Source organism: Sander vitreus, chromosome 16, assembly GCF_031162955.1.
Source record: "Sander vitreus isolate 19-12246 chromosome 16, sanVit1, whole genome shotgun sequence".
NCBI classification, from domain to species: domain Eukaryota; kingdom Metazoa; phylum Chordata; class Actinopteri; order Perciformes; family Percidae; genus Sander; species Sander vitreus.
The window spans coordinates 11,212,139-11,227,401 of NC_135870.1; the positions used below are offsets into that span (position 1 = coordinate 11,212,139).

General features: G+C 40.4%; 1 protein-coding gene across 5 annotated transcripts in view; it reads right to left on the minus strand.

Moving 5' to 3' along the window:
* ctif (CBP80/20-dependent translation initiation factor) overlaps positions 1-15,263 on the minus strand; it is a 61,826-nt gene that overhangs the window by 18,506 nt on the left and 28,057 nt on the right. For 2 of the 5 annotated variants that reach the window (XM_078271845.1, XM_078271841.1), the window contains exons 8-10: positions 7,442-7,518; positions 5,293-5,334; positions 2,938-3,018 (exon numbers count right to left, since the gene is read on the minus strand). In XM_078271845.1, the coding sequence (XP_078127971.1) occupies positions 2,938-3,018; positions 5,293-5,334; positions 7,442-7,518 (200 nt within the window). The remainder of the gene's footprint in view (positions 1-2,937; positions 3,019-5,292; positions 5,335-7,441; positions 7,519-15,263) is intronic. The other 3 variants (XM_078271842.1, XM_078271843.1, XM_078271846.1) reach the window with 3 other exon arrangements.

Consider the following 15,263-nt stretch of genomic DNA (forward strand, 5'->3'; position numbering starts at 1 on the left):
TAAATTGTCATCTGTCTGTATATATGAATGTGTGTGCGCGCTGGTAGAAGCACAGAGAAAGTAAATGTTTCCAAGGGTATTTATAGTCTTTTTTTGTGTGTGGTTCATTTGGTCTATGTCTCGCCTGGCCCCTCTGCTCCACTCTCTCAGGGAGTTGAGAGACAGTTCATCTTCTGACTCTCCTCTACCCAACAGCCTGCCTCCAAATCTATGCAAATATCCTCAGCGCCTTTCTTAGTCGCATGTTCATCAGCCCAACACAAAAACTGAGCTCTTCTACAGCACACAATGATCAGGGAACACCCTCTTGTCAGGCACGCACATCAGCATCCTCGTCTGTATTTTTCTTTTCTACAGAAAACTTTTCAATTTCTACAAAGCTGCTTATTAAGGTTTTCATTTTTTAAATAACACTCTACCTAATCATAAACTAAAGTATAATAGTTTAACATTGACTGACAGAAATCGTGAGATCTCATTTAATGACTGCAGAGGGTGAGATTTTATAATCTTTTGCAAAGCCGTAGACTTCTCAAGAGACATGAGTCTCTCTCTAACACACACATTCACTCATCTGACGATCAATTTGATCATTACGCTAGCTGTTAGTTTAGGCACAGCTCTAATAAGCCCTTCTCCTGATCTACTGGTGATGCGGAGAGGTGAAAGTGAGACAGTAATAAAATGTTAATCATTTTTAATGTCTCTGAGCTCTGCAGCAGCTTGAGTGTTGGAACGGCCATCCAGGGAGATGTTTGCATTAATGATAAATGATGGGGCCACTGATGAAATTTCATCTCGCAATTTCTTGTTACTTAGAAACATGTCTTCTCTGGCCCAATCAATCATCTAATCAAATGAGAAAGTACTTTTTTTTTTGGGTTGAGGTGATGAGTCTGTCACATTATGGTATTAATCAGATTTAAATTAGTGGTTGAGGTTGCCTGGCTGGGTCCCCATTTTGAAATCCCTCTATTTTTATCCTATCTTCTCAGCTATTCAAATACAGAGGCTTGCAAAAGTATTCATACCCCTTGAACTTTTCCACATTTTTTCACGTTACAACCACAAATGTAAATGTATTTTATTGGGATTTGATGTGATAAATCAGCATGAAGCGGCGCACAATTGTGAAGTGGAAGGAAAATTATAACATGGTTTTCAATTATTTTTTTTTACAAAAAGTGTGCCGTGCAAAAGTATTCAGCCCTCTTTACTGTGATAGCCCTAAATAAAATCCAGTGCAACCAATTGCCTTCAGAAGTCACCTAATTAGTAAATAGAGTCCACCTGTGTGTAATCTAATCTCAGTATAAATACAGCTGTTCTGTGAAGGACTCAGAGGTTTGTTAGAGTGAACATTAGTGAACAACCAGCATCATGAAGCCCAAGGAACATACCAGACAGGTCAGGGATAAAGTTGTGTAGAAGTTTAAAGCAGGGTTAGGTTATTAAAAAAAAAAGCACTGTTCAATCCATCATTCGAAAATGGAAAGAGTATGGCACAACTCAAAAAAACATGGCCGTCCACCTAAACTGACAGGTGCATTTGAGCATTGATCAGAGAAGCAGCCAAGAGGCCCATGGTAACTCTGGAGGAGCTGCAGAGATCCAGAGCTCAGGTGGGAGAATCTGTCCACAGGACAACTATTAGTTGTGCACTCCACAAATTGGGCCTTTATGGAAGGGTGGCAAGAAGAAAGGCATTGTTAAAACAAAGCCATAAGAAGTCTCCTTATGAAGTGGCGTATGTATGACACGCCAATTTGTATGCCATTTTTGGCGTGTTATCAAGACGCATACTTGCTTTTTAGCGTGTTTATTACCTTGCGCGTGAATTTACGCTGTAGCGAGTAGTATGAAAGGGCGAAGATCCGCGTAGGGAGGTTGGTCGGGGTGAAGGATGGGTAAAACACAGGACTTTCACCCAGGAGACTGTGGATTGTGTACCGCGTGTCACGTTTCCTAAACTCAACCGTCGCTTTCTTCTTTTACTAAACCCAACCCCGTTCTTCTTTTCCTAAACCCAACTTGTCCGCTGTATCCGGCGCTCAAAATGCCTACAGATAACACGCCACTTGGCTTTAGAAAGTGGCGTGTATGTTTATGCGATAACACGCCCAGTGGCGTGTATGTTTACGTCCACTGTATACAGCGTAGACATACACGCGGATAGGTCAAAATGCGTACAGATAACACGCCACTTGGCTTAAGAAAGGGGGTGTGTATGTTTACACAAAGTCATGATGTCATGTTGGGAGGAAGGTGCCCTGGTCAGATGAGACGAAGTTTTTGGCCTAAATGCAAAACGCTATGTGTGGCAGAAAACTAACACTGCACATCACTCTGAACACGCCATCCCACCGTGAAACATGGTGGTGGCAGCATCATGCTGTGGGGATGCTTGTCTTCAGCTGGGACAGGGAAGCTGGTCAGAGTTGATGGGAAGATGGATGGAGCCAAATTTGAAAACCATGTATCATTTTCCTTCCACTTCACAATTATACGCCACTTTGTGTTGGTCTATCACATAACATCCCAATAAAATACATTTACGTTTGTGGTTGTAACGTGACAAAATGTGGAAAAGTTCAAGGGGTATGAATACTTTTGCAAGCCTCTGTATTTAATGAAAGAAAAGCACCTTATACTTCTCTCATCCATTATCAGCTGCCTCTTGAATATTTGTTTTACGTACCTGCCCAGGGACTATGGGAGGAAAATAGCACTTTGCTACAATGTGGTGCAATGCATCTCTCCTTGTTCTTATACAAGGTTAATGTTTAATTGTGCATTGTCCCCGTTTAAATAAAATTCCATTACAAATTACATTACCTTTGGATGCTGAGGCTTTGTCGAGTAGAATACATGTGTCAAATGTGGAAATGTATCCAGGTCCCATTTTGTGCGCAGGATCTGGCTTATGTTGTCACTAACCTGGCTGAGACTTGGCGCTTTCCCCCGGGGCCCGAAGGCAGAAGAATGGTTAACTGGTCTCGGGTGAACTGATCAACCGCTCTAAAAGCAGGAGAGGAGGGTGTGCCACAATGCAGGCAGGTGAAAGGAGTGGAGTAAAGTGGCAGAAAAAGTTGGAGATAACGGCGGGGAATTTTTGAAGATAGTGTAAAAAGACAGGAGATTATAGAAAACAGAGGGGAGGGAAAAAAAGGCAGGGAATCAAAGAGGGAAACAAAAAAAACTACAAGTTGATAATTATGTAATAACATGCATAGAACTACAGGAAGTGGTAACTAAAAAGGTGAAAATGAATTGGCAGATATAATCATGGGAGGAGGTAGGATACTGATGATCGATCATGGCTGTTGCTGTGGATGTATGTGAATGGGGAACTCGTGAACCCATTGGTCGACCCAGACGAGCAAATCGATTGGCCCGGGGGAAAGAGAAGCCTGCAGGCCAGACAGTCAATAACACAGCCAAAGCTTCATACGGGCCACAAAACACACTGGTTTAATGGACTGTGAGAAGACAGGTTTTGGCTGCCTGACTGAACATTTACTCTGTTTTGAACAAGTTTTAAGATTCAAAATCTCAGGAACATACGGAATGTGTGCCCCTACATGTATGCATAAATTGGAGATTGCAGTCAATAACTTTTGAGTCATCGTGGCCAGAAGCAGAATAGCAGGAGGTTCATAGCAGGCTCAGAAAAAACAAGCAGACCTGCTGTGTACTTTTACTAAATGCATGTTTGATCATAAAACAGATCAGAATTGGTATTTCATCAGTGCGTTTACATGCACAGCAGTAAACCGGGGTATGGGCTTAAGTAGGACAGAGACGGAGCGTGGCTATAATTTCTGGCCAAAAATGAAACAACGGCAAGCTGTATAATTTGTATAAAGGCTGTAAGATACAGTGTTAACACAATAAATGTATACAAGCATATGAAAATTCTGTCCTGGGTTTTAACTTAATAATCCAAAGGAAAAAAAAAAAATCACAAAAAACACAAAAGGTCATGAAAGTTCAATTCAGATTTAGCAATTTGATGATGCATCCACCTTAAATTATTAAAAAGTATTGGCATCTTATCGGTATCGGCGACACTGGCCCTGTATTTACTTGGTATTGGATTGATACCAAATTTTGCAGTATCGCACACCACTATGAAACAGCAACGACTACGACTCACAGCGCGCTTACCGAGTATGTCCGGTTCAAAAACCACTGCAGGGGAGTTGAGGAGGTGCAGTTGAAGCATGCGTAGACGCTTAAACCGATCATAGCCCGGTTAAGGTGTATACATGCAGGAATCCCCCAGTTACTGAAGGAGTTCTCTACCTCTGTTAACCGGGTTATGAGAACTATGATTATAACCGGGGTAAGGTGTTTACATGGCGTTTGAGAAATCGGGGTATTGCCTTAACCTGAAAATCGTTTTTTAAAACTGCATGTAAACGCCCTGAATGACGTTTAGTGCCACACAGACTCTTTAAAGAACAGCTCCCACTTAAGTTCTTGTTTGTTCAGCTTATCACTTTATAAAATTGTCTTTAATTGTAAGTCTGTTCAAGCATAAATTCTCAATGTGTAAAATAAACAGAGCATCTAAACAGAGTTAAAAGAAAAGAAGGAGCATATTAGTTTCTTCTTTGCCCCTTTTCTGTTTTGGATGAGAGAGCGGTAAGCAGCACATTCCAGTAAATCACAACTAATTTCAGCCCTGCTTGACGTGCATACTAAAGTAGAAACACATGCACTACCTCCCCGTTCTTTTCTTTGCTACCACAGCCAGCCTACACTTTTCCTTTACTCAATCTCACAGTCTCACTCCGTTTCTCTTTATTCAAATACAACTCTCACGCTTTGCACATTTAGTCAAATCTCCATATTTCACCATTTACTTTTCTTCTCCCAGCTGTGTTGACACATCACATACAATACAAACAAAATATAATGCAAATATAACATTATCCGTGTGGCTTCTCATTACAATGAATATTCATTGCCACAGGTCATTTGTTGTATTCTGTCGGGGAACGTAAACACAAGACAATGTCGACTTAAAGAGGATTTGATAGACAAACATGCAGTTAATGTATTTGATGTGCAAACATGCTAAGCTTCATAAAGGACAGTCAACCGTAAACTGGCAATTCTCTACTACAATAACCAGTTTCCACACTTACTACCTTTTTTACTCTGCTCTGAAGCAGGGTGCCTTCGTGATTAGCCTTTCACATTATATTTTTTCCTGGGTCATTGTAAATGTGTGTAAATGCATTCCTAACTACCATGTATGATGACATCTGACCTTATCTTACTAACCTTTCCACATTGACTCTGGTAGGCGCTAGAGGATGCCTCTGGCTGCAAATAACACAATAAGAAGTAATTCATTCCACAGGCAATTTGCTCGATGCTTAGAGATTAAATGTTAATTTTTTTTCCCTAAAAGGTGTTTTTCTTATATTGTGTATATTGTATTTTAGTACTTCGTGGACAATAAAGTTGTATTCTATTCAACTCTCCTCACTTGTCATTCCCCTGTCTCTCTTTCTAATTGTTGCGTATTGTAGAAAAATAAATCCAAGATTCCCGCAGAGATCCTGTTAAGCAGAACTCTTTGATGAATCATTTAGCTAGCATTGTGAGAACAGGCAAAGCTTAATTTCTCTTCTATTCAGTCTGCTAATAAAGTTGTACTGATCGCCTTTTCTTGTCTGTCCAGTCTTCTTATCCTCAACCTTATCTCTCCTTTGATTTGTTTTTCCATCCCCAACCATCATCCTGCTTTCTCCATCTCTGCAGTGCAAATATATTTGGTCAACCTGTACAACGCCTCCCTTTAGTTTAAGGAGGCATGAGGTCAATAGGCTCTCCCCAGTCGGTTTATGTTACCCCAAAATATAACCACATAGGAGTAGGGCTGCACAATTAATCGCAATTTTATCGAAATCGCAATATGGACTAGTGCAATACCCAAATCGCAGGGGGGCGCAATATTTGTTAAAGGCAATATATGTGTCAAACCATTCTGAATCAAGTATTGTGGTGCTGCAGAGACGTCCCAGCCTACAGATCGTATCCTACAGACTTAAGAAAAAATCTCTTTGGTACAGATCCTCGCAAAAATCTCACTATAATCATTTAAAAATTTTTTTTTAGTAATTTTCAATGAAAATGAGAATAATAATACAAAAATGATCATTCCCTCCAATATCGCGAATCATATCAATATCAGTCAAAATAATCTCATATCGTGCAGCCCTACATAAGAGATGAATGCTAATGAAATGCTAATACTGGGTTCACATTATAGTCTGATGGGGGACATCCATATCAAAATTCACCACTGAAGCAAGTTTAAGTTAATCACAGGTTCATTAGTTAGACATTAGTTCTAAAACTTTTGAAGTGTTTTCCAGCACTGTTTGAGCATCCTAGGCAGTGTCTTGGGTTATGCCGGGAAAGCAGTATGCTTTAATGCAAGCCATGCCTCTGTGTAACAGAGTGGTCCAAGTCATCAGCTGTGACATAAGTGAAGCATCCACATGAACATTTCCACCAGCCTGTTTGTCTGTTTGGTGAAACGTCAAAGTTTCAGTTCATATAACATAATCAAAACAAACCGCAGCCTCAGACTTTCGGGCCACACTCTTAAGTTCAGGTTCTGTCTAGTTGCTAAAGGGTGCACACACATATGCATACAACAGACAAAAACACATACTTGTGTGAAACTTCCCCTCAAATACAAACTGTAAAGCACTGACAAAGTGTGCTTAGAAGCGTACAAGAAAACAGGATGGCCACTTGTTAATAGTTGCAGTTCACAAAACAAATAGACTGAAACCTAAATACTTCAAAACAAGGATGAAAGTGCTTTTATCTATTTGGTATAGCTAAAATTTCCTCTTTTTTTAACCACAAATACAACCCAAATATTTTCTCTTTGCCGGTCTCTTAGCAACTGAAGAACAGTTTTCCAGTGACATCAGGGCAAGGAGCGAAAAAACTAGATTTTTTTTTTTCTTCTCTTAAGGACGTGGTTTCATTGAAGTCAGACTCGGGTGAAATTTTATTTCAGAGTGTATACAATTAGAGCAGATGTGCCAATACAAAATTAAGAATTTGGGGACAGGACCATAGGTTAAATGTTACAAAGCATGATGAGTAAATCCATGGCTCGAGTATTGTAGGCAAACACAGGAGACTGAATAATTGGCTTAATTTTTGGTGAGTGACCTAGTAAACATGAAAAAAACCTTGAATGTCTACTCAGTGTTTTTTCTTTTTCTTTTCCTGTCTGCAGTGAAGTGTGGAGCCTGCATTCCTGTCTTGACATTGCTTTGGCTGGGGAGAGATGTTAAGGCTATACACTGGCTGTGCACCGACATCTGACATCAACAGAAAAAACATTCCCTCTCACTGAAATACGCGTGTGTGTGTGTGTGTTTGAGCTTGCATGCGTCATTACCGTCGGTCATTCCTCCTGCGTCGGAAGAGCTTTTTGGTGTGTGCAATCTCAGCCTCATTAGGAAGGGGTGGGAAGACCTGTTAGGGACAAATCATAGAATAAGAGAAGGCTCCTGTCAAAACCAGCAATACAGATCACTTTGTGGAAAGTATCTACCGAATTCCTCACCACTGTACATGCAAAAGTACATAAAGTGCTAACTTTTTAAAAGGAAGCCGTTTGTCAATGTCTTTGTACAAAATTGTCTTATTTACTGCACAGAAAGTTAAGAGAAGTTGCATGTAAGAATGTGAGAGGGACAGAGACAGAGATAGTAATTAGGGCTGCAACTAATGATACTTTTAATTTTCTTTTGTTGATTGGTTTAATTCATCATTTTTAAATTTCAGAAACAAGTTTTAAAAAATCATAATTTCCAAGAGGTGAAGTTATGTATTATCTTCAAATGTCTTGCTTTGTTTGACCAACCGACCAAAATTTGAAGATATTCAGTTCACAGTTATATAAAACATGGAAAAGCATCAAATTCTCAACTTTTAGGCGCTGCAACCAGCACATTTAATTGTGGTCCTTTTTTCTTTATAAATTACTTTAATCCATTATTTAATAAAGAGCAAACGTGTCTGTGTGTGTCTATGACAGATAGAGGAAGGAAGAAAGCGAGGCAGCGTTGTGTGTAAGAGAAAGCTGAGTAACATTATCTCATCTCTGCTGGAAAAACTGTGGCAGGATGCAGCGCTGTTCTTTATTCAAGACTTAAAGTAATCAATGAAATTCCTTTCTCTCCTGATTTAAACATTTCTCAGCATTTAAAAACTCATAGCATGGGGATGGGCATGGGAAACGTACTGCTTTCTGTTTAAAACTAGATGTTGTCAAGCAACGCAAGCGACAGGAATTCTTAGGTATAGGAACTATATTTAATGATATTAAAACTAGAAAAGTCAGATCAAAATTTGTTATTCAGGTAAATAAACAGAACGGCACACTTACTCCCTTTGCTCAGCATCACTATGTGCAGCTGTTACCATGGTTACAGGTGGCCTAGGACCAGCGCTGTTGTGATGGTACATACATGTGTGTGACTATGTATGTGTGTGTTGTCTAACTGCTATGCATAGGCAGTCCCTCCAGGATTTCGCGATGTCGCGATCGCGTCAATTCAACCAATCACCGCAAATTTGGTGTGACTCGCAATTTTGACCAATCACCGCAACTTTTCCGCACATTTGACCAATAACCTGAAGTTTCCCGTGACTTCAACCAATCACAGCAGTCCCACGTGCACTCTGAGAGCCAATGACCAAGCGGGGGTGAGAACGGGGTTGATCATTTCCTTGTTTTTGATATGAAGACGAGACGTGTGTGTGACTCATTTACCAACAAAACGTACAGCGAAAGACCGTGCAAAACATTTCAGACCGGCCGATACATTTTACATCAATGTAGACTTTAACGATTTAAAAGTCGCTGAAGTTGCTGCCGTTTCAATCCTGGCTGTCGGCTGTCTGCAGCGGATGGAGCTACTGCTCCGTACCACCCGTGACTGACGCTTGCACACACACACACACACACACACACACACACACACACACACAAACACACACACAAACACACACACACACACACACACAGAGACACACACACAAACAACACACACACGGTGGATGCAGGAGAAAAAGGAGATGAGACGACACAATGACCTAAATTGAGGACAGCTGCGCTCATTATTGTAAGTGCAATGATAAGTTAAAGTCAGTACTTTATCAAACCGTATGAATGTGTGTCCCAGCCCAGGCCAGCATAGGAAATTAACCAACAATGTAAAGATCAACAAGCCACTGACATGATGATTCATTCAATAAATTATTTTTTTTGTCTTAAATCCACCAGCCATTTTCATATTATACCAACATTTACAGTATCCTGAGCCTTTTTGGTAAGGTTACTAGGAAAACTCAGCCCAGGATAGTTTTATAAAAATCGCAACTTTTTTGCAACTTTCACTGTCTCCCGCAACAAACGGACAAAGACATCGCAACTTTTATCGCAATTTTTTTACAAAAGCTCCCGCGAAATCAGGCATTTTGGGCCGCAACAATCTCAAAAAAAGGCCACGAAATCCTGGAGGGACTGCATAGGGACTCCGAGACATCAGCAGATACTGTACACTGCATAAGTAGTGGATGCTAGAGTTTGTGCCATTTAGCACCAGTGTCAGTCAGAGATGCGTGTAGCAAATAGTTGCAGGCTGATGCAAAACAAAAAGCCCCAAATTTCCCCAAACTCTCAACCCAATGTATTGTGCAAGAAGGTGACTAAAATCGGTAAGGAGGCGGGGCTCTGTGAACAGTTTTTGCTCTCGTTACAGTTCACTTCTTCTTTTTGGTATTCTTGCTAAAAGTGTAACAAAAAATGAACCAAAGAATTTTATCTGATTTGAATTTGTCTCATGACCAGTACATTGTTGAGCCCATTTCAATGACATAATTATCTAATCATTTTTTCATTGGATCTAAAAGCAGTCATAATGCATATTTAGATTATTAAAATCTTTTTTTTTTACCCCCACAGCACTTTATTTGTATCTAGTAACAACAGGTTGTGGCAGATTTTGTACAGTCGAAGCAAGAAAAAGTCAGATGTGTTTTCACTGAGGCTTACAGTTACATATAGGAAGGAAAGAAAGAAAGAGAAAAAAAATAAGAGGAGCGTTATAGAAAATGGTAAACTGTTCTGTGGTGCTGTAATGGCTTAAGGCAGTCTTTTATTTATCCACAAGGACAGCATTCATGTGTACATATAGATCATACCTGTACAGCATCGTCACAGTTCTGCATGAACACAAACACGCAGAGTAAAAATTAACATTAAATTTAACTAACAGTTCCAGAAACACATAGATGTTAAATATATTCTAATGAGTTTGCTTGATATTTGACACTGCTGCTCTAACCTACTTCTCTCTCAGAGAGGCTGCTGGGGGATTGTTGGATTCTGATTGAATCCAGATGTGAGGCAGAGAGTGTGTGCGGGGGGGGGGCACAATAATATCCCCCAAAAAAAAAAAAAGGCAGACAAACACACACTAAAACTGTCTAGTAGTACAAAGCTTTACTTTGACCAGAGACTTTACGTATAAACCCCAAAGTATTTATATCTATGAAATTCTGATTTTTTTTCCAGACTTCAACGACTTTCCGCTAGAACGATCTGACAGGGAGGAAAAGTAGGTGGAGAAAGAAAAAGAAAGAAACAGCAGAACTGTTGCATGTTTAGCTACTGTAGTTTTCCTCTAGGATATCATTAGCTGTAATTCTGCCTTCAAATGGTAACCAGATGACAGTGAACACACACACACACACACACAGTATTTTCCCATCACAATTTCTTAGATCTTTGCTTTAAATAAGAAAAATTTCTTCTTTTCAATTGTTCAAATCTACATCCAAAAAATCCACAGACCCACAGCTGTGTGCACAGTTTGTAATGCATCCAACAGGAACAGAGAAGCAAGAGATGTAGAGTTGCCTCAGTGGCTGAAAGGGAGAGCGCTGTGTGTGTGTGTGTGTGTGTGTGTGTGTGTGTGTGTGTGTGTGTGTGTGTGTGTGTGTGTGTGTGTGTGTGTGTGTGTGTGTGTGTATATGCTATCTGCAGGTAGCAGCTAGTGCGGAGAAGATCAAAAAGAGGCGTGTGCTGTCCTGGTCCCCAGCCAGACGACCCCCCCTCACCTCGCGGCAGGCAGACCCTGTGGACGTGACAAGGACTGCGAGGGGGGGCTGGTTGTGTAAGTGTGAAAGACAGAGCAGATAGAAACCAACTGAGGAAGAGATTTTGTCAATGGTTGTTTATGTTTGTAAGAATAAAGACTATAAAGATTAAGAAACCAGTAAAGGTGTATTTTGAGTACATTCTTAAACAAGGTCAGAACATTTGAGTTGCTAATGTAGATGAGGAGAGTGAAACAGAAGGTGGCTTTGATCGGTCTTTAGTCCCATGTAGTATTCAGACTGAAAATAGGGCTGCATTGGTGTGGTGTTGCTACAGCTACAGAGAATATAAAATGTAATCCAGGGGGTTCAGCCCATAGATCATAGATCTACAAGCATTAATCAGGATTGTTTTTATTTTTAAATGTCTGTTTATTGGTATTTTAGAGAGCAAACATATTGCATACAAATTCTATAAAATATTACAAAAATAGTTTAGCAAAAACATGTAAATACACAGACACAAACACAATAGGTCCTGTATGATAGATAATCAGATTAAATAATAATCAAAGTACAAAGCTGCTCCACATACTTATTGATATCACACCTCAGGTAGTTATTATAGCTAAGAGTTAAAGTAAGAGCCAAGGGGATATTTATTGCCTAGCTTCTACAATATCAATGAAGGGTTGCCAATGCTTACAAAATGTTTCAACTCAATGTAAATCTGAGTTTTTTTCCAGTTTTAGGTGCTGCATAATGTCTTTGATCAATAAGTGAAAGTGAGAGGTTGTGCCTGTTTTCAGTTCAATAGAATTAATTTGCGCGCTAGAAGGGTTATGAATCTTGCTACCGAAAGAGTGTGTTGTGTAAAGCTGCTTACACACCAGATGGCCAACCGTCGGCAGAAAAGGCAGTTGGACTGATCAGTCTCCCCAAGTTGGTCAAAAAAATGCCTCAGAACACACCGAAGAGACGAGACGTAATACGTCTCCATAACAGCAGGCGGCGCTAATATGTATTTTCGCCCAAAAATGAAAACCGGCAGCTGATTGGACGAACGCGTCACGTGGGTTTTATTTCTCCGGAAATTCAAAGACAGACTGTCATGGCGGCTTGTTCAGAAAACGATCTCACATTGTACTAAAATAGTTCACCGAAACGTGTTTCTGAAAACATTTTAAGCGAGAAATAGACCATGCAGTTGCTGAATCTGTCTTCATTTCAGATCAACAAAGGTCAGTTTAAAAGATCTCCGTCAGATTTTGAGAGACTCTAGTCACGCTCATTCCGCTCCCTGTTTCTGGGTTAGCACTCTACCAATCAGATGGGTCATTTGAGTCCGACTGCCGGCAGTGTCCGCCCCGCCGATTATACATGTCAAATTGGCCAAAATGAAGGACGGCGGCCCCTCCGACGGACGACGGCAGGGAACACCCAACAGACTCGAGTCACTGACCTTGCCAGACTGTCCAACGGCCGATTATCGGCTCTGTGTATTCGGGCCTTAATAGGACTGCCCTCTACAGGTATTCCGAATACAGCCAGCACTTGGTCGGGTTTAACTGCATGTCCCAGAATATTAGACAAAGTTTTACATTTTGAGTCCCAGAAACTGGATAACTTTGGGCACAACCAGAAGATGTGCCCAGACGAGACAGGAAATATCCCAAACTGGTCACATAGAGGATTTATATTAGGGTACATTTTAGATAGCTTGACCTTCGAAAGATGGAGACGATGCAACACCCTGAACTGTATCAGACAATGCCTGGCACATATAGACGCCGAGTGCACACCCCTCTGTGCCCCCATCCACTGTTCCTCTGTTAAGCCAATGCTCAAGTTGTCCTCCCAAGCAGATTTCAGAAAATTTAGAGATGTATCAAATTGATTGGAAATATAGTTATAGATATACAATATCAACCCCCTAGACAAAGGATCCACAGAAAACAAAGAATCCATCTGGGTGCTATTAGGTGCACTAGGGAAGGTAGTTGGGTTTGAGGCAATCCATCCGTATTTTATAAAGCTAGAAAGTTGTCACACCACTATCATTTTATCCTCAATCTCAACAATTACAAGGTAAACAATGGAATTACGACGTTAGCGCTACAAAGTAATCTACCATCAATGTGTGTTTGCACGTATTTGAATGGCCGTTGCCAAGCAGGATCCTCAAAGAGTCTGAAAGGAAAGGCCATAGACGAGATTAAAGAGTAGATGAAAGGGGATGGATGTGGATGTTTTTTGTTGGAAAAAATACAGTTTTGACAGTGTGATTCATGAAAAGCTTTAAGAACATAATAAAAATGCAAGAAGAAAATAACTGGAGCTGTCCACACCGAGGGAGAAGCTTTGCATGTGCTTGTTGAGGGATTTATACCTAGTGATGATTGACTTCAGATTCCTGACAGTTGAATACATTTAATTTTTTCATCCAGGTCTATTATATCCTTGAGATAGTTGGGGATGAAGGAGCTGGTGGTATTAGTTATCAGAAGAGTTAGTTAGAAGATTCTTTCTAATTTTGAAGGCAGGGCTAAAAAGTGATTTCTTCTAACCAAGCCCATCCTAAAAGGTGGCAATTTTAGTTATAGTACAACTATTTAGTATTAAATAGAGGTTTTAGACATGGACCACAACAGCAAAAGCGTTTGAATAACTAAACAAGGTGTACTGCAATAGTGTCTGTCTGGAAATGTATTTGTGTGTCTATTTTGCAAACAGGTGGAGCCTTGAGTTTCTGTAAAGAAAGGAGCATCAAGAGCAAGTCTCAACAGCAAGCCTTCAGTCACACAGTGTGCCAACAGCCCACAGCTCAACAAAACTAAAACACAAATTGTACACACATTTTACAACCTTGATTGGGGTGTGTGTTTTGTGTGTGCACTGTTATGTGCTTGGGTGTGCGTGTCTGGCTTGAGAGGAAGTTGACACACTGCATAGCATTCCAGGGATCAAATCACTGGGAGAGGCTACCTGGGCTGCTAACAGAGAAGATGTGTCCTTTTTACAATCAGTCCACGTCGCCCCTAAGCAACAACATATCTTCTTTGAAAGTAATGCATGATTTAGCTTTTAAAGTTTTATGACTTACCCCGGCAGTATTTAAAAAGTTTTAATGTTTTTCCGAGGGTTTTGCCAGAAGGGTCATTGACCTGGGTCAGATACCATTGTCGATCCATTCATAACAATGACGTTGCTTTAGCGTGAAAGGGGGATAAGTAACAAGGAAGGAAAGTAAGGAAATGAGAAAAGCGAACAGAGATGGAAATGTGAAGAATAGAAATGTTGAATAACGATTATAGAACTTTCTCTGCAATAGCATAGAAAATGAAGTGCACGTCTTCCTGCCCCTTCTAGTGTGCGGCAATTCTGGTATGATGCTCATTCAGCCCGTCCATTGTTTCTCTCAGCTTATTTATGTTGCGAGGGCCCTCGGCCAAAAGCAATAAATTTGAAACTGCCCCAGGGGTGGCATTACAGGACAGCTTGTTGAGAGCAGAGGAGAGAGACTGCAAGTATGAAAACAAGAAAGACTGTAAATACAAGATAGCAAGCACATAAAATACTGAGAGGGAAGCAGAAATACTCAGGGCTCAACTAATTTGGACATTTTGCCCAATTTCCAAGGCTGAAGGAATAAAGTGGCATTTATGCGACCTCAGATTTGTTTTTCTATTTTCTATTTCTATTTTCCATATGAAAATTTGCTTTAGCTATTCTGTTTTCTTTATATGTTTGTAACTGTGATAACATGTTTTTCATGTCTTATTAGACAGAGCTGCATATATCAATAACTATAAGTGTTTTTAAAGTGCCCATATTATGAAAAAAAAACACTTTCTGGGATTTGGGGTGTTATTTTGTGTCTCTGGTGCTTCCACACACATACAAACGTTGGAAAAAAAAAAACATCCATGCTGTTTTGAGTGAGATACGGGTTTCTGAATGTGTCCTGCCTTCAGTCTCTGGGTGAGCTGTTCAAAATCTGAACGGCTTTCTACGTCACTAGCCGAAACGAGGGGCCTAGGGGGCTAACCGTTAGCTCGTTCTCAATGGCAAAACACTGCTACAACACACACAAATTCCCCCTAATCTACAAA